Raw genomic sequence first — 22,922 nt, 5'->3', positions numbered from 1 at the left:
CGCGCAGAAGAGGAGGAAGGGGGACTCTTAACCAGAGGAGAATCAGGGGATGGAAGTGAAGGGGGTGTCGGGAGTGGCTGAGGGACGAGGAACCAGGCAGAGGTTTGGGCAAGGCGAGGAAAAGCTGACTCCCGTTTTCCTTCATGGGAAATGGATGGAAAGGGGCGTGGCCCATTCCCCCGCCCTCCCCGAAGCCCACCTGAGCTCTGGGTAACTCCCACTGCACTTCCTAAAGTCTCCCAGCATCCCTCCAGTCCCCCTGCACTGGGTCTCTCCCCACTGTCCCTAGAGAGCGTCGATCACACCGCCCCAGGCTGGGTGGGCAGTCCTTTCCTGACTCTGGCCAGCCTAGCCTGGGATTCACCTGAGAGAGCTTCCCCAGCCTAGAGACTGAGCAGCCAAGCATGGGAGAGGGAGCCCGAGTGGGAGTGGGCATATGAGATAGAAAATAGGGGCTGGAGCGAGCTGCCAGGTCAGGAAATAGAAGAGGGGTGAGAGGTAGAAGGAAGAGAGGCAGGCAGGCAGACAGACAGACAAGCAGGCAGGTAGACAGACAAGCAGGCAGACAGACAGATAGACAAGCAGACAGACAGACAGACAAGCAGACAGACAGACAAGCAGGCAGACAGACAAGGAGGCAGACCCCCAGGCAGGCAGTTCATTTCTGCTCCCCTACCAAACCTACCTCTGTCAGGAGAGACTGGCTGACAGACAGCTAGAAGGTGGCTATCTGCTCAGGGGGGTGGGTGCAGAGCTGCCCCGTCCTTTTTGCAGAGCTGGCTTTGTCTCCTGGTTGCAAAGGCAGATATTTGGGCTTGATAGAAGGAAAAACTCTTTACCCAAAGGGGAGGGGCCACTACAAATAGCAATGTGTCTTATCTTAACCCGAGGTCCTCAAACCAAAGCTGGTTTGGCACTGACCAGCCCAGAACTCCCAGTCTGTCCCATAAACCTCCCTTCTCTCCTCCAGCTTCATTGGGCTCATCGAGTACTTTACCTGCTGGTCTGAGTGGACCCCAGGAGCCCTCCTGGTCTTCCTTGGTCCCTTCCTCTTTTACTCTGGGCTTTGAGAAGGAGGTGGACCAAAGGCAGCCTTGCTTGGGCTCTTGGCCACACCTCTCCTATCTTCCATCATTCCTTACTTACTGAGCCATCCTGGTTTCCTCCCAATGTGACCAGATGTCTTTACCCCAGCGTGTGTGCTCATGTGTATACACACACACACCTATCTTTTCCCTTGCCTCTGGCACCCCCTGCCCTCCTTGGAGCAGAGGATGGCTGATCTCTAACTTCAGATGTCTTCGTGGGGACTCCTTTGGCAGGTGTGTATGTGTCCGACTACGTGCAGCTTTGGGATTCTGTGATTCTTCCTTTCACAAACTCCTAAGAAGAGCTGCCTTTCCTACCTGGCCTTTGTTTCTTCCCAGGCCCTTTTCAAATCCTTGCACTTGGGCTTAGACTCCCTTTCTTGGTCTCTCTACCTTCTCCTTGGGTCCTTCTTCATACACATGGCTCCACATGCACAAATACAGTCCTACTCTCTCTCCTGATTTAATTCAATTCAACCAGCACCTAGTCCGGCCCTCAGCATGTGCTTGCACTCAACAGAAATGAATGTCAGTCCCTGCCTTTGAAGCTGTTCCCTTTACAGTGACCGCACTTCCCTGGTCTCCCTTCATCCATCCCCTCTCCTTCCTCTCGCATGAATAAAATAAAATGTATATGAAATAGAAGGGACTGGAAGAGTGGGAAGAAACCCGCCACCTGGGGGCGCCAGGCAAGGCCTGAGCTGAGCCGTGAATGGGGCAGGGGAATAGAGAGGCTGCTGCTGTCTGGAGAGCCATGGAGGGCTTGGAATGCCAAGCCGAGGGGTCTGTACTTTATCTGGGGAACCATGAGAGCTTCCTGAGCAGGGGAGTGACTTGGTCAGACCTATGCTTTAGGAAAATCCCTTTGGCAGCTATTGGAGATTAGACTGGAAAGGAGAGAACCCAGAGTCAGGAGGGGCTTTAAAAGATTCCTCATAGGTGGCAAACTTAGGAGGTGGAAAAGGACAACAGTGCCCTCCCCAGGGGCAAAGGAACCTGGGGAGGGATGAAGGTGCCCACCCCAGGGGCAAAGGAGCCTGGGGAAGGATGAAGGTGCCCACCCTGGGGCAGGGGAGCCTGGGAAGGACCTTCAATGCCAAGTCTCCTACTGTCTGGCACATGTCTCTGTCTTGGAGCCCTGCAGACAGCTCAGACTCCATCTGCCCTAACCAGGACTCATCCCGCTTCCTTTCCCCATCCTCCATTGAACTTTTTCCTCCATTTCTCTTGGGGCCACTGGAGTCTGACTCTGGTGGCCTCCCCTTCCAACATGCTACATTACTCAGTCAGTCAACTGTAGTTATGTCCCTCCAATGTGTCAAGCTCTGTGCTAAGGCCTGGGGGTACAAAGAGAGGAAGAAAGCAGGTCTTTCCCTGAGGAGTTCACAGGCTAATGGAGGAGATGTGGTACAGATCCACGGGGAGAATCAACAGAGGGCCAGCCCACCTGAACTGGCCTTTTAGGCACTTCTCGAACTCAGGACTCCATCTCCTCCTCCTGTGCCTTGGCATAGGTCACAGACTCACCCCCATTCCTCACCTCGATTCTTACAGTCCTGAAGTTCCTTCCAAAGCCGCTTCCTCCAGGAAGCCTTCCCTGCTCCCCACTTGCCGGGATGCTTTACCTCCTACGCTTGCCTCTTACTTTCTCCTCCGTTACACGGTGCAGAAGGGCAGTACCTGACTCCACCTGCCTCTTCCTGGGGGCCCAGTGTCTGGAATGTTCACCCTTCTCCCCACAGCCCTGGCTTTCCCCTTCTGTGGGCACCCTTTCTGGGCAGCCCTTTAGCACAGCTCCCCGCTGTGGTTACCTCCCTCGGTCTCTGTCTCCGTCTCCCCCATGAGGCTGGCAGCTCATTGAAGGCACAGACCAATGTTTTGCCTTCTTGGTCTTCCTGGAGTTTAGGGCCACAGTGCTTGGCACACAGCCGGGCTCCATCAATGCCTGCTGAATGGAGTGTGGGCAGGCCAAAGACTGGAGCAGGTGACAGGTGGGCCTAGGATGTCCCTGACAGTCCTGGACAACTGCTCTGCTCTTGGTTCAGAAGGCAGGGCCCGATGCCCGCCCCAGAGTGGAGGGATGTTGGCAGAGCCTGCCATGCCCCCAGGCTCTCAGCAGTCTTGTGGAGTCTGGGATTGTCTGTAGTCCCTGCTGCTCCTCATAGACCTTGGTGGCTGTCTGTAGGGCCTGGCGGTCTTTGTTACCAAGCCTACCTGCCTTGGTAGATCTTGGGTACTGTTTGCTGAGCCCGGTGGCCTTGGTTCATGAGCCCGGCCCCTTGGTAGGCCTTGGTTGAGCCTAGGCCTCCTGCAGGATTTGCCCCTGTGTGCAGATTGTCGTTTTGAGAGATTGCTTAGCAGCTGTAAGGGAGGCTAAGGGCGTCTGCCCCAGTGAGCCTTCCCTGCGTCCTCCCAGCAATCTGCTGCTGCCTCTGACCCAAGTTTATACCTGCTGCCCCAGGGCATCCCCAGCTCCAGCTTTCTTTAATGTGGGTCTTCAGAGAATTCTGTTTGTCCCCATTCCAGGGCATATATGGCCCCTTAGCTTCTCTGTAGGACAGTGGGAATCCTGCCTCTGAGAACAGAGGGAAGGAGCTTGGGTTGGGTAGGGACATGCAGAGATGAGGCCAGGTACCAGCCACAGCCTAGGGAATGACTCTTGGTCCCTGCGGACACTGGGCAAAGGATTGAGGAGAAGACCTGACCTGATCCTCCCCTCGGTCTGCTTTGCCAAGGCTGAGTCAGCCTGGCCTCCGACAGGGCAGGTACCCCTCTGGCCGATAAGAGGCCATCTGGGAACAGAGTCAGGTCACTCACTACAGGCTCTCTCCAAGGCACTTCAAGATTCCTGGAGAAGCTGAGCCTCTTAAACCTTGGACTGAGCCCATTCCCCAACCCTTCTTCTCAAGGGGAGATAGAAGTGGTCCCAGAGAGGGGAGCTACCCTAAGCCAGGGAGACCCCTGGTCTAGCAGCAGAGATGTGGCCCCTTTTCATGGGCGGGGGGCAGGGAGGTGGAGGGCAGCCAGGTGGGCTAGTGGGCATGAGAAGAGCCTTCTCTTGGGGGAGTTAGAGAGTCCCTGGCCCTGTCACCTCTGTGGCCCAGGGCAAGTCTTCAGATAAGGCACAGGCAGGGGACTGTCTCTGAGATCCCTCTGGGCCCCATCTGCCCCTTGTAACTTCAGTCAGACCCAGATTCCACAAACATTAACTGAGTGGTCAGCTGTGGGTTGTGGGGCCCTGGGGGAGGTCCAAAGATTAGGTTAGACAGAGTCCTGGCCCTCACGAAGGGACTGCACCAGCTTAGCAGATGGTGAGCATCAGAGTAAGAGCAAAGAGTCATGTTGGGGAAGGGGCAGGAAGAGGGCACCAGGCAGGGAAATCCAGGAAGTCTTCCTGAAGGAGGGGGCATTCCACGTGAGCTGGGGGGGGGGGGGAGGTCAGTCAATGCTGGGGAAGGGATTTGTCTGAACTGTGGCATTGACACAGGAGAATGTGTAGGAGGGTGGCTGGGAGCCCCTCTGGGAGAACATGGAGGGGACGCCGGAAGAGGTAGACTGTTACCGGATCATGCAGGGCAGGAAAGGGCAGGCTGAGGAGTGTGGGACCCTGCCCAGAGAGGATGGCAAGGGAGATCAAGGGTCAACAGTGAGCCACCCATTGGGTCTGTGCCGTTGCATGGGGGAGAGGGAGAAGGCCAAGGCCATTCAAGCAGGCAGGCAGGAGGGCCTGTGCCTAGATGGCAGCTCCTCTGGCCCTGGGCTGCCCTCGTGACCACCAAACCTCATGTTTCCTTCGGCCTTGCCTGGATTTCCTGGGCATTTCTTGTTACAGTTTAGCAGACACCAAGAAAAAGGAACATTTCATGTGTAAAGTAGAGCAGAGGAAGAGGACTGCCTGTGAAATCAGGAATTCCTCCTAAGGAGAAGCGGTTAAATACACTCCAAAGTCAGCATGGAGCTTCCAGGCTACCCTGCTCATTTCTCTCTCCCTCTGTTCTCTTCAGCAGTCCTCCTTTTTGGCAGCTGATCACTACGTCCTTCCAGCAAAACAGACCCTGGCGCTGGCTGCTGAAAGCAGAAAGGGGGAGGAGGGGCTTCACCCCCTCAGGACGTGGGGCTGGGCACTGAGCACAGCTCTCAAGTCTTTCAAAAGTGCTTTTCTTTACCACAGGGCTGTTGACTGCGGCCATTGTCTTCTTGGTTCTGTTCACTTGACTGCATCAGTTCATACCAGTCTTCCCAGGTTTCTCTGAAATCTTCCCCTTCATCATTTCTTATGGAAGAATGAGATTCCATGCCATTCACAGCTGCCGGTGACCTCCCTAAAACTCATGTCTGACCGGGTCACTGCCACTCTCCTCCAGGATCATACAGAAAATCCTCTGCTTGGCATTCAATGCCCTTCAGAACCTGCCCCTTCTACCCCTCCAGTCTTCTTGCACTTTACCCTTCCTCACATGCTCTTATATCCAGTGCCCTGGTCCACGAACAAGATCTTCCATCTCTCAGTTCTGGGCATTTTCTCCGGCTGCTCCCTCTGCCTCCTCTGCGCCCACTCCTCACCTCCTTGGCTTCCTTTACATCCCAGTTAAAATCCCATCTTCTGCAGAAATCTTTCCCCATTCCTCTTTATTCCAGTGTCTTCCTCCTGCCAGCTCTCTCTCCAATGTGTCCTGTATATAGTCTGTGTGTCACATAGGTACTTGCCTGTTGTCTCCCCCATTAGACTGGGAGCTCCTTGAGGGCAGGGACTGTTTTTCACCTTTCTTTGTGCTTAGCACATAGTGCTGGCACACAGTAGGTGTTTAATGTTTGTTGACTGACAAAGAGAATGACTACAAATATTTTTTGTCTTTTTCTTCTTCTTTGATCTCTTTTGGGTTTATATCTAAGGACTGGCATCTCTAGGTCAAAAGGCAGAGTCGATGACTTTGGGAGCATGCCTTCCAGTTGCTTTCTCGAATGGCTGGGCCAATACACAGGTCCACCAACAGTGCATCAGTGTGCGTGCGTTCACCCCCAGCCCCTGCACACATTGGCATTTTCAGCTTTTGTTATCTTGGCCAATCTTGTGAGTGTGAGGCAGAATCTCAGGGCTCCTTTCATTTTAATAGTTCTCATTTTTATCGGTTTTGAGCACTGTTGAAAGCTTGGATTTCTCCCTTTGAAAGCTGCCTCTTCCTGTCTTTTGACCACTTGCCTTTTGAGGAATGACTCTCACCCTGATATGTCTGACTCAGTTCCTTACATTTCTGGGATATTAAAGGCCACCACTTCCATTTGTCCCTCCCAAAATGAGGTCTCCAGGGGGTCCCCACACAGCCCTCTCCTCATCATCTCTTGTTTTATGATTTTGTGTCTCCAGGAACTCCTGGGGCGGAGCTTCCTTATCCTGATATTTAGGGTCTTAGAGGGTTGCGTGGGGGCACTGAGGGGCTGAAGCTAGAAATGGAAGAAGCCTCAGGCCAAGGTTTTCCTGGTGCCCAGGCCCTGGGGCCTCTCGCTCTCTCTGTTCTGCCCAGAGTAGATCCTTTTCAAAGACTTGTTACTCTGAGTCTGTTGATGCACTTGACAACTCAACTGTATTTGTCTCAGTTGGCCAGATCCAGGTCTGGGGAGGAGACCTCCAATGGGCAGCCCCTGAGCAGTGGGATTCTGGGAGGAGGGACAATATGTCTTCGAATATATGCATGTTCTTTCTTTTTTAAAATCTTTTTTGTATCCTTCCATCTCCTTCATTTCTGTATACATCCTTCTCCCTTCCCCCACTTGGTGAGCCACACTTGTCATGAAAAGTCTAAAAAGGCAGGGAAAAAGCCATTCAACAAACCCAAGTCTCCTGGCCTGTATGGGAGTATATGCCACATTCCACACCCTTGGCCCCCCACCCCAGCAAAGAGAAGAGGGAGCTATCCGTGTCCGTGTGCTGCATCAGAACCTGTGACTCTCCACATCTGTGGATTTGTTTGGGGACGAAGGGAACATGTGCCCATCAAGGCTCTGAACCCCTGGGCCCGGGAACTCTCAGCCATGAGGCAGGCAAGGCTGCTGGACCTTTGGCAGCATCTGCTTAACAAAACATTTACAGGCTCCCATGTCATGGGCAGCCTGCGTGGGCAGAATCACTCTAAGGGAGAGAACTCCTGGGCTGGGGCGGGAGGGACATAGCCTTCCCTGCAGAAGGCGCATCTACTTTTGGAGTCCTTCTGGGAGAGGGACTCCTGGGGTCTGAAGCCCTCAGAAGGGTGGGATTCTTAGGGCCCTGGCGCACAGGGACTACAGTCCTTCCTGCCTGCCGGGAAGAAGCTGTGAGTGGGGCGGATTGTTGGACGGGCGCAGGAATCCAGGGGGGGCAGCTTCGGTTTGAGACAGGGTTGGGGGGGGCCTCCACTGCCCCCACAACAGTTTCTGCTCTGGGGCAGCTCTGCTGAGCGGAAGTTTTCCTTTGCATTAAGGTGGGCTCAGCGCAAGCCCCGTGACAGCACTTCAGGCCCTGGAAGGGGACAGCTCCCAGCCCAAGCCGAACTCTTCTCCAGGCTCAGCACTCCTGCAGCCTTCCACAAAGCTCCCCTCGGCATCCCTGCCTTCCTGGCTGCCTTCCTGGCCCTCCTTATTGGTTACCTGGCTTCCTCCAGACCCCTAAGGGTGGCTATTCTTGGGCCCTCTTCCCATGTCTTTACTGTGGCACTTGGGGTCTCAGTTCTGCTCAGTTCCAGACTACCTTGGGCAAGCCACTGGGGGGCACATGGACAGCAAAGCCTTTCTAGGACCCTCTGCATAGACCACTCCCAAATCAACCTCCTTTCCTGGTACCCAGATTTCTCACATGCAACCACCTGGTTGTCCTTGGGCCACCTCAAAGCCAGCATGCACTAAGCTGCCCCTGTGCATTCCCCACTAGAACCTTGGAGACTTTCCAAGAGGGAGCCGCCAGCCCCCCCCCCTGCCTTTTCTTTTCCCCTCCCCCAGCTCCAGTTAGTTGCTAGGTCTGTAGGGTCTCTCTCCCCAGTACCTCTTTGTAGGCAGTGTTTCTGTAGGCTACTATACCACCAGCCACCCCCCTGGTTCAGGGGCTCCTCATGTCTTGTTTGGAGCCTCCTAATCTGGCTTCCAGTGTCCCTCCTTATCTCTAGACCACAGTCACACGGATTCCAAATCTATCTTCTTAAGGCACAGGGCCGACCATGCCGCATTGCTGCTCAAGGGCCCTCTGTGGCTCTCCCTTGTCTCTAGGGTAGAGAGCACCTTCCTTCTCTTCCTGGCATTCAAGGCCAGCCAGTCTTCTTCCAGGCATATTTCACACTCCCTCAATTTGCATATTCCCCTTTCTGGCTCAAAACAGCAAGTCACAGCTCTTTGGAAAGATGGTCCATAGAGGTAGAAGGAATGTCTCTGAAGAGAGAGAAAAACAAAAACACCCCCTGCCCTCAGGGGGCTTTCATTCCAGAGAGGGAAACAATGAGAAAGACATGGACATACCAGGAAGGCCTGTCTGAGTTAACATTAGAGCCTAGAAGGGAGTTGGGAGCTCTGAACTGAGAAGGCAAATGGGAAGGACATTGGGAACAGACAGCCTGAGTGAAAGCCTGGAGAGAGGAGATGAGAGAACAGTAGGTAGGCCCAAGGCCCTGGCACAGAGCACTCCCATCTCAGAATCTCCGAGGGCTGCCTGGGGCTAGACTCTAAAGACCAGGGGTTTAAATTTTAGCCTAGAAGCCCTGGCCAGCCCCAGGAACCTTTACAGAGGGAGTTCTGAGTCAGATTGGTTGTGGGAAGGGTCTCTCAGTAGCTGCATGCTGGATGTATTGGCCTGGGGAGAGACTGGAGCCAGGGACAGGGAGGTCCAAGGGATTGTCCAGGAGAGGGGCACCCGAGGACCTGAAGGAGGGCAGTGCCTGTAGGAGGGCAGAGAAGGGAGACTGAGGGGAGAGATGCTTCAGTCTCAAGAAAAAGGAAACTTGGCAGCTGACCGGTCAGGCTGGCCACCCAGTGAGAGGGGAGGCCTGAGATTTCTCCTTTGCAAACTCATTGTTGTTCAGTCATTTCAGCTGTGTCTGACTCTACGTGACCCATTTGGGCTTTTCTCAGAAAAGATGCTGGAGTACTTTGCTATGGTTCATTTTAGAGGTGAGGAAATTGAGGCAAACAGGGTGATGTGACTTGCCCAGGGTCACACTGCTAAAAAGTGTCTGAGGCTGAATTTGAGCTCAGGTCTTCTGCACTTTATTACCACCTAGCTGCCTGTGAGCTAACTCAGTTTGGCCCAATATTCTACTTACTGTGAAGAACTCTGAATACCCATCCTCTGCACTGTCGCTCTGGCTCCCTATCACTTGCCAATTTGATCAGCATGTGATCTCTTCCTTTATCCAAATGATTGGTGGAAACATGCCACAGCCCAGGGTCCAGCACAGACCCTGGGGCACTGCACTAGGTGAGCCCAATGCTTCCCCTTAGAGCCAGTTTTACCCAACGGCAGCATTGTCAGGAGCTTGTCTCTCTTGCTTCACAGTCGTAGCATGAAAAGCTTGATGAAATGCTTGGCCCAAGTCTAGTGAGTTATGGCCACAGTATCCCCTGACCTGCCAGCGTGTAACTGTCCAGAGAAGGGCATTTCTGCTCTGGCTGGTTCTTGAGGAAGACCCATGGGCTCTGGGAAGTCACAACTTTCCTTTCTAGATGTTCAGTATTCAGTCCTTTAATTGGACATCCTGGAATCTTGGCCAGTCTCACGGGCCTGGACTTAACAACTTCATCCCCTTCCCTTTTCAATAGCTGGGAAAGCCTGTGCCCTCCTCCGGACTGCAGGACTTCTCCTGCTCCCCTGGCCCCTTCACAGCCATTGACCCCAGGAGCTCAGCCAGCCCCCCTGCCAGCTCTCTGAGGAGCCGAGGATGGAATTTCTTGGGACCAGAAGACTTAAACTCACTAATGGCAGCTGGTCTCAGGAATCATCAGCGCCCCCACCCTTATTCTGCCATTTTCGTTTCCAAGGTCAATGTCCATAAGAAAGGGAGCAGAGCACGGGGGAGAGGGAAGCTTCTCCTATCCCACTCATCAGTTATCGCTGTCCCCTCCATGCTGACCAAGTGGCTCCTCCCTCCTCTGAGCCCATCTTCCCTTCAGTGTCCCTTTAACACACGCAGCCACACACACACGCAGTCACACACGCGCAGTCACACACAGTCACACACAGATACACATGCAGTCACACACACGCAGTCACAGTCACACACACAGTCACTCACACACATACAGTCACACACACGCACAATCACATACACACACACACTCTCACACTTTCCTTTACTTTAGCCTTGGCTTTCCTTTACCCCTTTAGCTTACTCTCTCATTTGGCCCCCTTCATTCTTGGACCCCCATCCGCATTCATTGCAAGTGCAATGAGCTGACCCTGGAGGTCGTGGTTCTGGCTCCTCGGAGGTCCCCAGGCAAAGGCCGATGTGGGGATTTCTGCATGGATGCTGGGTTGCCCTAGAGGGCTACTGAGGTCCTGGCCAACTCTCAAATTCTGCAATCCACCCTCTGTTCCTCACTCTTGCTTCCCTCTAATCAAATATCTTTTTGTAACCTAGCTTGATTGGTGAGTTCCCTGGGTTGGGATGGGCAGAGAGAGTCAGCAGCAGGCTGTGGCTATAGTCCAGACAAGAGGTTATCAAGGCGTGGATGGGGTCGGTGGCCTTGTGCAGGAAGAGAAAGGGAGGTGTGAGAAATGTGGAGAAGGTAGAAATCACATTTTGCAGCTAATGGATATGGGGGGAAAGAGAATGAGGTGTTAAAGAAGACACCAAGATTCTCACCTGAGGACACTGGAAGGACGGGGGTGCCCAACATTCAGAAGGGGGGAAGGAGAATGATTTCTGGCTGGGGTTTCCCAAGTTTCAGATACCCATGAGACATCCTGTTCAACATGTCAGTCAGGGAGTTGGAGAAGAAGTTGGATATTTAACTCTGGGAGTTATTTGCATCGAGATGATCATTGGACCCTTGGGAGTTGATGAGGTCACCAGGCAGTGTAATGTAGTGGGAAAGGGTAAGAGCCCAGGACAGAGCCTTGGGGACACTGATGGCTACAGGGCAGGATATGAATGATGCATGTCAGGTCAGGCCTAACTTTCGTCTCCTTCCCTGGAAAAAACTCCCCAAATGGGAGGTCCCTTCCCTGCAATGCTCCCATCATTTCCACCCAAACCCCCTCTCCCCCCGCCCCCAGTTCTCCCTGTTAGAAAGAATCAGGGCCAGGAGAGAATTTATCTTTGATCATTTAACTTTCAAAGGATAAATGGTCATTAAGGCGGGCCAGGAAGTTCTTCCTTGTTCCACTTTGTCATTTCCAAATGAGATAGCATTTGTAAAATGCTGAGCACAGTGCCCAGTACATAGTGCTGGCGCTCAATAAATGCTTGTTCCATCCCTCCCTTTCCCTCTTCTTGTGTGTGAGAGACAAAGACAAAAGAGAACACAGAAATGCAGAAACAGAGAGACAAGGAGAGACAGAGAGAATAGAGAAACAGAGACAGACAGAGAGAGAGAGACAAAGAGAGAATGGAGAAACAGAAAGACAGACAGAGAAACAGAAAGAGACAGAGACAGGCATAGAGAGAAAGGGAACATTTATTAAATGCTTGCTGTATGCCAATCCTGCCCAATAATATTGTCACCAATCTCAGGGATGTGTGTAAAGTCACGTAGGTTTCCTTGTGTCGGGGTCTCTAGCTCCCCTGGTTTATTACCCAGACTCATTATCCAGAAATTTCTTTGGTTTTGCCATCGTGATCCCTCCCTTTCTCAGTCTGGACCTTCATTTGACACCCAGTCTCCAGCCAGGTCAAGGCCAGAAGCCCTTGGATACAGTGGAGACCGAAGAGGGTTGGGGGGGGGCGGGCTCTTGAGCCCCCTCACTGTCCCGTCCACTTTCTCTAGGGCTACTTAGCCTGGAGAGCGGGGCAAGTGTGGGGCCGCTGTCTAGTGGGATGTTAGGTGTCTTCTGCTTGGCCCTAGGAGGTGAAACCAGAAGCAATGGGTGGAGAACAGAAACAAGCGGCCCAGAAAGGGAAAACCCATCTCCATGAGGTCCCACCCAGCTGGAGTGGGCTCGGGCTGCTCGGGTCCTGGTCCCCCACAGCACTCAGTGAAGGCTGAAGAGCCCCTGTGGGCAGAGTGGGAGCGGGACCCAGGGCAGCCTGGCCTCCGGAGGGCCTCCCCAAGATTCTGCCCATCCCACTGTGGCCCGGGCGAGGGAGCAGAAAGTGCCGGCCACACAGTCTGTCTGGTCATTCTTTGGTCTGTTTCCACAAAGAGGGCTGTTGGCCATGCTTGTTCTCCTGGCATTGTGAGGGCACGCACAAGCAGTCCCTTGCTTAGCACTCACTGGCACAGGTGACCGGCCCTGCTCTTCCTCCTCCCCCTGACCTTCCCCCTCCCCCTGTTTCATTGGTCTGAGGCTGGAAAGGTCATCTAGCTCAACTCCCTCATTTTACATAGGAGGAAACTGAGGCCCGGGCGGGGGAAGGGACCTCTCCAAGGTCACAAGGGTTCTTTTCTCCGCTTTTTGTCTGTGTTATGGGGCAGCCTGCTCACACACCACCTCCCCTAGCATCATGATCTCCATCTCCCTGGGCTGGGAGGCTGAGTGACCTCCCCAGGCCCCGAGGCCAGATGGCTGAAGGCAGGCCTCTGTTGGCCCTCTACTGACTTCCAAGTCCAGCCCCACTTCCTCTGGAAAGTCACAAGACTGACCCAGTTCAGCACCACTCACCTGTAACATGGGCCTACTGGTCCCCGAGCACACTCATCTGGGATTCAGAGCCGGGTGTTGGGAGCTGTGACCCCTAGGGTCTCCCCAGCTGCTGCCCTACCCCAGATCACCATCTGGCCACAGCTTGGCATATTAAGGCCAGGGAGAGGGAGAGGACCATGCCTCCATGGCCAGCCCCTCCGTGCTGGGAGAGCCCCTGGGGGCTGCCCATGAAGGGCTGCAGGGAGCAGGAGGGTGGAGGGCAGCTGGATGAAGGCCTATGTGGTCAGGCGGGGCTCTGGGGGTGGGAGGAGGGTCTGCCCTGGAGGATGTTCCAAGAGTTGCCTTCCCTTGCCATCCAGCTGGCCAATTGGCCGGCCCTCTCTGTCCGGCTGGCTCCTTCCCTCTGTCTACTCACATGCTCGGGCTCCCCTAGCTTCAGAAGCCCTCCCTCATCGCAGCTGTCCCCACTGTCCGTCATCCCCATCCCTCCTCCCTCTTTGTGGCCAGGCTCCCTGCCAAGGCCGTCTACACAGGGGCCTCCACTGGCTTCTCCCGTTTCCAGCTGAAAGTGCCTTCTCTACACTTGCTGACCCCCTCTCAATGGCCAGATTTCACGGCATCTTCTCAGACCCATTGTCTGACCTCTGCAGGCTGTCTATCTCTCTCATCCCCTCAGCCCTCTCTCCTCAGCTCTCCTGAACCTGCTCTCTGCTGCTCCTTCCCAGACTCCTTTGCTGACCCTCACTCTGGGGCGTGCCCACTGACCAGGGATGCCCCCCAGGGCTCTGCCCTGGCCCACTTTTCTTCTCCCTCAGTGGCCCACCCACTCCCACAGTTACGCTGACCATCTCCATGCTGTTGATTCTCAGACCTGCCCAGCCTGCCCCAACCTCTCTGCCCATCTCTGGGCTCACATCCCCAGCTGGCTCTCAGCCATCTCCCACTGGATGTGGTATAGACGTGTCCAAAACTGACCTTGTGGTCTTCCCCCTCCACCCTCCCTGCCCCTTCCCTTCCCCAGTAGTCTAGAAGTACCCCCTCCTCCCAGCCCCCTGGTCCCCAACCTCAAGCCATCCAAGCCCCCCATCCAATCTTGCTGTCAGGGCCTCATTTTCCCCTTTGTCCATCTCTGTCCCCAAATCGCCTCCCCTCAGCTTCTGGGTCCTGTGGTAGGGGAAGGAGGCTCTGGGTGAGTGTGCCCTTCTCTCCCCCCATGCGTATCCCTCTCAGGAGTACACAGACCCCCAATAACATTGGATTCCATGCCCTACCCCAGCCCCAGACTCAGTCCTACCTTCCTTTCTTCCTGGAGGCCTTGGAGATTCCCTCAGAATCTGACTCCCAGCTACAGGACCTGGGGTGAGCAGAGGCTGCAGGGATGTCCATGGCCCTTACTTTCTCCCTCCCTCCTGCCCAGGTCCTCCCTTGTCTCCCTGCCAAGTTCAGAGGCCCTCTTCCACCCCCTCCTCCACACTAGCCCCTCTCTTTCTGTGTACATCTCAGACATGGCTGGCATTCTCCACAGGGAACCTTGAGAGGCTAAGAGAACAGGGACCCTGGAAGCAGGCTGGTTCACGGAGTCAACAGGAGCAGAAATGGGAGGGGTAGGCAGGGGCAGCTCTCTGGCTGGGACTGGTGAACAGCCTTCCTAGACTGGCACACATTCAGCTCTTTAGAGCCCTGAACCCAATGGGGAGTGGGGAAGGGAGAGGCCATGATTCATCTTCATTTTGCAGGAGAGGAAACTGAGGCCCAGGGAGGCAGCCCAGCTTTGACAGGATCACACAGCTAGCAGGAAGCAGGGGCAGGATGTGAGCCTGGGGCTCCTTGGGCCACGAGGCCCCTGCTGAGGTGGCATGGCGGGAACGTGGGAGGGAGGCTTTGACCCATCAGTGCTGCAAAGGAGGACTTCTCTAGGGGCCTTGGCGCCTTCCCCAAGGATCTCTGCCCCACAAAGACCAGCTCTCCCAGCTGGAGGTTGGCCTGGTATCCTCAGGCCACCCCAGGATCCCATGGAGGGCAAGGCCTGATGGGGAGAGCAAGGATACTGCGGACTGGACTCAAGAGCCAGCTAGTGGTCTGAGCCTGCCCTGAGCTGGGGCTGGGAGGTGAAAGGTCAAGGCCTTGTTTGCCCAGCCCTATGGTGGAAGGTCAAGGCCTTGCTGAACCCCTCACCCCACTTCCTTCTTTGGCACAGACAAGGATCCTGAAGAACTCCCATTTTGCTCTTCAGGGAATGTTGTGGCTGCAAAGGCCCCAGTGTGACCTCCTGGCCTTCCCGACTCTGCCCTGGCCAGGCTGCTCAGGGCCTGGGCTTGCTCTGGGTGCCAAGCTGTGCTTGGTGGTGCCCTCCTGGGCAAGGCCCATATGTCCCTTCAGAGGGCACTGGATTCCTGGGGGTCGTTTGCTAGGCCTGTTCAGGGTCTGGGGAATTCATGGCATCAGCTACTCCCTACCGCCTCTCACCAATTGTCCGTTCCATTCATTTCTTCATTCATCCAGCATGCAGTGAGGGCCTTCTGCTCTCCAGGCCTAGGATGTTTAGAGAACCTGGCAGCAGAGAGAGAATTCATCCTGCTGGCACATGGGCTCAGGGGCATTGCTGATGGGCCCAGAAGGCGGGTCCCTGGGGGTCAGCCTTGTCATCTTCCTGCCCCACCCAAAGGGACCAAGGGCCTCGCACATCCTTTCCACTCCCTATCTGGGCTCCAGATTCCCCAGGTCCCCTCCCGCACTGCCCCACCCTCACTTCTTGTGCTTTCAGCCCAAACCCAGGATGGAACTGGACAGTAGCCTCTCCTCCATTGACAAGGTGCAGGGTCTGCAGATCTGGGCCATTGAGGTGAGAGCGCCAGACCCAGGCAAGGACTGGGGCAGGAATGGGAGAGGCATGGAGGGGCCTTCCTAGGAGGGAGAGGTGTGCCCGGGCTGGGGTGGGCAAGGTGCAGTCTGCACCAGCCTGTCACTGCCTTCTCTAGAAGATGAAGATGGTCCGGGTCCCAGAGAAGGCCTACGGAAGTTTCTTTGAGGGTGACTGCTACATCGTCCTGCACGTGAGTGGTTCTGTAGCCTGGCTCCCAGCTGCCTGTGTCCCCTGGAGCTGGGCCTGGGCACTGGGGGAGGAAGCAGCCAGAGTCCAGTCTCTCCCCTCTCCCCCACCACAAGCAGCAGGGCCACTGGTGCCTTGGACCACCCAGATCTGAGCCCCTTTTCCCATTATCTCACCCAAACCTGGAGACGTCACTTCTTCTGTCTAGGGCACTATGAGGGCTGGTTTTAGAGTCAGAAGACCTGGGTTCGAATTCCACCACCTACTGCCTATGTGACCTTGGACAAATCCCTCAGCCTCCCTGGGCCTCAGACTTTGCATTTGTAACACAATGCCCTCTGCTGCCCCTTCTGGCTCTCAGCCTGTGGTCTGAGTTCCAATCTCGAGGGTTCTTTTTTCCTCTTCTGTCTCCCTCACTTCCTCTTATCCAGCCCATCTCCCAGGTCATCAGTTTCTCGCAAAACTGCCTCCCCTGTAGCCCCACTGCCCTTCCCAGTCCTGGCCCTCCCTGGCTGCCCGCCTGGACCAAGGGCTACCCACCTCTCCTCTCTGCCCCTCCCAGCCCTCCTCCACACAGCACCCATCAGCCTTGGCTCCACCTTGCTCAGAGCTGGGAATTGTTCCCCACAACCTCCCCAGTGGGATGCAGGCTGCTTGGCCTGGCATCCAAGGCCCAGCCTTCACTCTACCTGGTGCCCTTCCCACTCTGGAGCGGCCCCTGTTCTACATTCAGCCTCTTAAAAAGCAGCCCACTCAAGGCCCAGCTCAAACATCACCTTCTCCACAAAGCCTGCCTGGATTGTCCCTGGGCGCAAATCCAATCCAATCCAACAGGTATTTATTGAGTGCCTACTGTGTGCTCATACCAAGATAAGTAAATATGAGAGAGAAGAGAGAGACAAAAACAGAGAACAGAGACAGAGACAGACAGACAGAAACAGAGAATCAGAGAGAGACAGACAGAGAACAGAGAGAGAGAGAGAGAGAGAGACAGAGACAAACAGAAACAGAGAGACAGAGACAGACAGAGAGCTAACAGCACTCTGTCCTCAGTTTCTTCTTCTTCCATGGACGAGGAGACTCACTGACCTCTATGGTCCCTTCCAGCATGAAGCCTAAGACCCCTTGGGTCCTCCCAGGGTGGGCAGCAATCAGGAAAGGCTTCCTGCAGGAGGGGGCCCAGGAGCAGAGCCTTGAAGGAAGCCATGCCTTATGAGAGGCAGGGATGAGGATGGCAGCAGGGGGCCAGTCTTTGGAAGGCCAAAAGTTGGAGCTGAAATGTCATGTTTGGGAACAGGAACGGGGTCAGTTTGAATGGAGTGTAGACGCCCAAAGGGGAGCAATGTGCATCACACAAGCTGGAAACCTGGTAGCAGGGAGGCAGTGAGGGCGCTTGAGCTAGGGAGCTGCATAGTCAGGGGTCAGAGCTACGTTAGCAGCTGCATAGAGGAGACCGGACTGGAGAGGCGAGAAGCCAGCAATCACGATGAGGAGCGAGGACCTTCCTCTCTGGGCCCTCGGCTGGCATCTGAATGGGGGCCTCATAAATACAGACAGGAGTCTGGGAGGTCATCTAGCCTTCATTTTACAGATGAGGAAACTGAGGCCTGTGAGGGCAGTGACTGGCCTAGGGCTACGCGGGCAGTAAGTGGTGAGTGGGGATTTGAGGCCAGCTTCCCTGACTCCGGCTGTGCCCTGTGCCCCTTGTGGAGTGCTCCTGAATCACACTGGGCAGGATATCGCCCCTCCTGGGATCTGGCGAGTCCCACATTACTACAAGGCTAATGGCCAGGGCTCACCCTTGGGGTCCCCCAGGGGTCTCAGGTGGTGCCAGAGCCCCAAAGGAGGGGAGCATGGGCTGGGCCATCCTGCTCCAAGGAGGTTCCAGGACTCAGAACCCCATCTCCCTGAGGAATGGCTGTCCCTGGGCCTTTCTTCAGTTCAGGGGGACGCTTACTGTTCCCTAGAAACTGAACCAGGGGTGGGAGCCGACCCTTGCCGTTATTTGCCCCAGGCTATAGCCTAGGACAGCACTGGACCAGTGTCCCCCAGGGACCTTGCTTTTCCTCTGCCTTGAGGGGCTTGGTCATGTGCCCAGGGGAAGGAAAGGAAAGGTGATGGGAGGGAGGCTGAAAGCTCTGCTGGGCAGAGCCAGCAGGCACCAGGTAGGGCTGCCCAGTCACAGGCTGAGGAAGGAAGGTTGTGTGTCCCTTGCACAGAGAAGGGGCCCTTCTTCTGGGCAGGGAACAGGGCAGAATGCTGGACTTGGAGGCAGAAAGATCTGTCCCAGGCATCTGACGGGCCCTGGCCATCCTGGGTTGGTTTATCACCATAAAATGATCTCCCAGGTCTCTGCCAGGTCTAAGTCTCTGGGCTGAGGAACCTGCAGCATCTTCCAGAGAATGGGCATATTTCTGTGATCTTTCATTGCCTGAGGGGTGGGGGAGGAGGCTGGCCCTCTGGGGGCAGGGGCTGATCAGCTTAGGGTGTAGCAGGTGGGTCCTCAGAGGAGTTGGGGAAGGGCTGGCACAGGCTTCTCTGTACCCCATTCTGTTCAGGGGAGGAGTCCCCAAATTCTAGGGCAACTGGATGGACCCAAATGAGCAGAGGGCTAGGAAGCAGCCTCAGCCCCTGCCCTGGCCCTGAGCCACTGGCTCTGGCTGAGCTGGGAATGAGGAAGAGGGATGAAAGAAGGGTGTCCTCCTATGGGCCTGGCTCCCAGCCTGCACTCCTCCGTGTCCACAGAACAAGAAGCACAGCCGAGGCCTCTCCATCGACATCCACTACTGGATAGGCAAGGACTCGGCGGTGGATAAGCAGGGGGCGGCTGCGGCCTTCGTGGCCCAGCTGGACAGTGTCCTGGGCGACATCCCCGTGCAGCACCGTGAGGTCCAGGGCTACGAGTCTGATGTCTTCAAAAGCTACTTCAAGAATGGAATCATGTGAGTGGGGCCCCGGGCTGGGCCGGGCTGGGGTCACTGGTGGGCACCCCCTTGGTTGCTGTCCCTGTCTGGCTCCATCATCACGATTCTGGGCTGTAAACGTTGCTGTGATCCCCAGTGTTCAGAGGAGGAAGCTAAGGCCCAGGGCCTTCAGAAGTGACTTGTCCAGGGCCCACAGGCAGGAAAGGGGCAGGATTGCCCCTGGGGGCTGCTTCCTGGCCCTCGAGGGTATCGAGCAGATGGTGCTGGAGTGAATGGCCCCCTCCCTACTCACCGCTGCACCCTAATCAAGTGACCCACTGGCGGCTGGTGGGACCTCACCCACTCCCTTCCTCCTTACCCCAGTTACAAGAAGGGGGGTCTGGCCTCTGGCTTCAAGCATGTGGAGACCAACATGTACAACATTCAGAGACTTCTGCACATCAAGGGAAAGAAGCCTGTGTCAGCCACAGAGGTGAGGAGGCCCCTGCAGCCCCTGGGGGAGTGGGGAGCCCTCTGCCCAGCCCCCCAGGGCATCCTGGGCTGAGCCATCCAGGGAAGGAGGGCCTGGAAGGGGACAGGAGAAAGGAGCAGGGGCTGGGCCTGACTCTGCCCCCTCGAGCTCAAATGCATCTGAAAAGGAGCAGCAGCCCAGAGGTCCCAGCTCTGCTGCTGACAAGGCCCTCCCCCAGCCAAATCTCAGCTTCTTCTCCTGCAAAACCGGTCTAATAATGCCCGCTCTCTGCCCTGCTGCTGCTGCTGGGACATGTGGGAGGGCCTTCCCAGCTGTGAGCAGCCTGACCCAAATTAGCCTAGCAGGAAGAGGGTGGCCAGATGGAGGGGACAGTGGGCCCCAGCTCCCCAAGAGAACAGTGTAGGCACCCTGGGCATGAGGTACAGGGATGGGAGGAGGAGAAAGGCCGCCATGTTGGGGCCCTGGGCCAAAGCGTCCTTGGTCATGTGGAGCTCCTTACCAGGTTCCCCCCCACACACACACACACACCCACACAGAGTGCAGTAGAGGCCAGCATCCATCACCTGGGGGCCGAGGCAGGAGTGGGGCTGATCGGCACATTGGCATCCCCAGGGTGGCTGCTAGCACAGCTTCCTAGATCTGCTTTACTAAGAAAGATAGTTGTTCGAGGGGTCAGCAATCTTTTTAATGACATTCAGTAGTTCAGGGGAAAATCAGCCCCCTGGACTTCAGGGAAAATCCAAACAAAGAAAATAGAGAAAATACAAGCAGAGAAATAAAGGCCAACAGACAGGGCTTCTAACTGTCTGAGAAATTAGCACAGACCAACAGACAGAGCCAACTGTCTGACCAAGGCAATGCATGCACAGTTACCAGAGAGAGACACACCGACCTCTGGGCTTTTCAAGGCCGGGGGCTCTTTAACGGCTACCCAGAGTCTCATCTGGTCAAATCACAGGAAGGCTCTTCCAATGAGCGAGCCCCAAAGCAAAATGCTACCTCAGAGTGTATCTGTACCCTTCTTCAGAGCCAGAGGGCACTGTGAGACTCTGGGCCTAATCAGACATTAACAAAAGGTGTGAAAGCCTTTCCACAGCAAGCCTCCCTTAATGGGGCTCCTCAGGAGGCCTATTGATGGGAGGGAGGAGAAGATCTTAGAGCCCATTAACATTATGGGGCCCACACTGGGAAGGACTCCATGTACAGAGGCCAAAGGAGACATCTTATGGAGATCCAGTGTGTGTATGACGGAGGACATTCTCCTCACTTGGAAGACCATTCCTTATACACACACACGTCATATACCCACAGTCACACCGTCCCCTAGACCCCTGCTCACAATGACACAATTATCCACACTAATGCATGACCAGACAACATCCCACACACAAACACCTTCACACAATTACACAGATACCCATGGGATCCTGGCCAGACATCTGAACTCAGTGCTGCAATCACACACAGGCATGCAGATACATACTGAGGCAGTACCAGAGTCCCACACGGCCCCCTGTCGTCAGCCACAGCCGCACACAGACATCTGAACACAGTGAGAATGAGCCAGTCACCAGCCCCACAGCTATGATTCCTCCCCTGTACACAGTAGAGTGAATGTTCTTGTAGCCAGTGGGACCTTCCGAAGGTTGGAAGTGAGGGGCTGGTGGACTTTCTGGAGGAGGTGGGACCTAGTTTGGTGGGGAGGGCAGGGGGGTGCTTTGTTCTTACACCTCCTCCTCCTTCCCCCCCCAGGTGGACCTGTCCTGGGACAGCTTCAACAAAAGAGATGTCTTCCTCCTGGACCTGGGGAAGGTGCTGATTCAGTGGAATGGTCCTGAAGCCAACTTGTCTGAGAAATCCCGGGTCAGTGTCCCAGGCTGGGGACCCAGCCCTATACTCGGCACCCTGGGAGGGCAGCTGGAGGAGGAGAAGGAGGCCCTCAGGGAGCTTGGGGTCTGCTTAGGGCCAGAGGTTCAAGGACAGGCTGGGGAAGTGGGATTTGGCTTGTCCCTCTTTGCCTGGGCAGATGGTGCGTGAGACTCGCCCACTCAGCTGAGAGCTTGCCAGGGCAGCGGGGAAGCCCCCCTGGTTCCTTCTCTGCCCCTCCTCTCCAGACTGATATTTGGGGGCTCCTTTCCTCCCACATCTGCCTGCTGTGCCCCTGGTGACCTCACATCACCTGGATGCAGACTCCAGGGGCAGGGTGAGCTAGTTCTGCAGAGATAGGCCAGGGCCCCAAGTGCATCCTGAGGAGGGACATCTGGCCCCTGCCTGGCCCTGCTCCCACCTCTGAGGAGCCCAGAGCAGAAGCAGGAAGGTTTGGGGAGTGGCACCCTAGCATAGGTGGGAGATGGTGGGGGGCTATGGGCCTTCTAGGGCTGGTGGCAGGTGCCAGCTCTGCAAGCCTGCCCTGGTCTGTGACCCGGCAGGGACTGGCCTTGGCTTGGGGCATCCGAGATGGGGAGCGGGGCGGCCGTGCCCAGATTGGGGTGGTGGATGAAGAGCACAGCTCTGCAGACCTGCTGCAGATCATGGAGACGGTGCTGGGGCCGCGGGCGGCCTCACTGCCGGACGCTATCCCCGAGGAGAAGGTCGATGAGTTCCAGAAGGCGAACCTGCGGCTGTACCAGTGAGTGGCTGCCCATGATCGCAGGCTCTGGAGTTGGGTGTCATATAGTCTGGACGAGGGAGCTGAGGTCCCAGGCAGGGAAGGCTTTGCTGCAGGCCCTGAACACTGCTCCTCTCCTTCAAGGCGTTCCCTCCCCAGAGCCCCTTTGGTCACTCACAGTGCCTCTCTGGGAAGGGAGGGTGGCCCCTGGGAGCCCACCTCTAGCCTTCTCCCAGTAAAATCCCAGGTGCAGAAAGGCAGGGCCAGGAGCAGATCTCATTCACTTGCAGGATGATGGAGCTGAAAGGAATGCTTGAGGTGGGCTAGCCCCTCTTTGAAAAGGGAAGCAAGGGAGACCCAGAGAGAGGGAGGGCCCTGTGAGAGGCTGGATGTTTCGGGGGGAGCCCCATGACCCAGATTCTTTCTGTGGAAGTCAGCTTCTCCCAGAGGATGAGGATCTTGCCTGGGGGGAGGGGGCAGGGTATGGGCCACAGGAACAGAGCCAGGCCCATCCTGATGAGAGAGAATGGAGAAGGGAGGAAGGGGAGGGAGAGGCTGGGGAGGGGGACGTTCACCCAGGCCTGCCTCCACCAGTCTTTACGAAAAGGATGAAGACTTGGTGGTCCAGGAGATCGCCACCCGGCCGCTGACCCAGGACCTCTTACAGCATGAGGTGAGCCCTGAGCCTGAGGAGGAGATGCCCCTGGGGTTTGGTGTGGGAAGGCAGGCCTGACAGCAGGTGCTCCAGCCTGAGGGAGGGTCCGATGCCCAGGGCCACACACCTCCCACCCCATGGCACCATTCTCCAAACTGGACACCCATCCTCCAGCCTCCCAGGCATCAGTCTCCTCATCTGGAAAATGGGCCTTCACATCCTGACCAAGCTTAGCTCCCGGCCTTGTGGGGCAGCCCTGAAGCATGACCCTTCCTGGTCATTCTTCTCCTAGGCCTGTCACATCCTGGACCAAGGCGGCTTCAGGATCTACGTGTGGCGGGGCCGGGACTCCAACAAGGAGGAGAAGA

At 55.9% G+C, this 22,922-nt stretch overlaps 1 protein-coding gene across 1 annotated transcript in view; it reads left to right on the top strand.

The window, feature by feature from the left end:
- The window catches only part of VILL (villin like), a 37,936-nt gene that overhangs the window by 912 nt on the left and 14,102 nt on the right, over positions 1 to 22,922 (top strand). Inside the window, exons 2-9 of the mRNA XM_069084587.1 lie at positions 15,611 to 15,688; positions 15,825 to 15,899; positions 18,641 to 18,837; positions 19,183 to 19,291; positions 21,044 to 21,154; positions 21,721 to 21,920; positions 22,494 to 22,572; positions 22,847 to 22,921. Of these exons, the coding sequence (XP_068940688.1) occupies positions 15,623 to 15,688; positions 15,825 to 15,899; positions 18,641 to 18,837; positions 19,183 to 19,291; positions 21,044 to 21,154; positions 21,721 to 21,920; positions 22,494 to 22,572; positions 22,847 to 22,921 (912 nt within the window). The 5' untranslated portion in view covers positions 15,611 to 15,622. The remainder of the gene's footprint in view (positions 1 to 15,610; positions 15,689 to 15,824; positions 15,900 to 18,640; positions 18,838 to 19,182; positions 19,292 to 21,043; positions 21,155 to 21,720; positions 21,921 to 22,493; positions 22,573 to 22,846; position 22,922) is intronic.

This window comes from Petaurus breviceps, unplaced genomic scaffold, assembly GCF_028583685.1.
Source record: "Petaurus breviceps papuanus isolate PSGF00001 unplaced genomic scaffold, PetGlider_PUasm1.0 174, whole genome shotgun sequence".
Taxonomy (NCBI): Eukaryota; Metazoa; Chordata; class Mammalia; order Diprotodontia; family Petauridae; genus Petaurus; species Petaurus breviceps.
The sequence above is the reverse complement of the archived record's forward strand: the minus strand, read 5'-3'. Positions and strand labels throughout refer to the sequence as shown.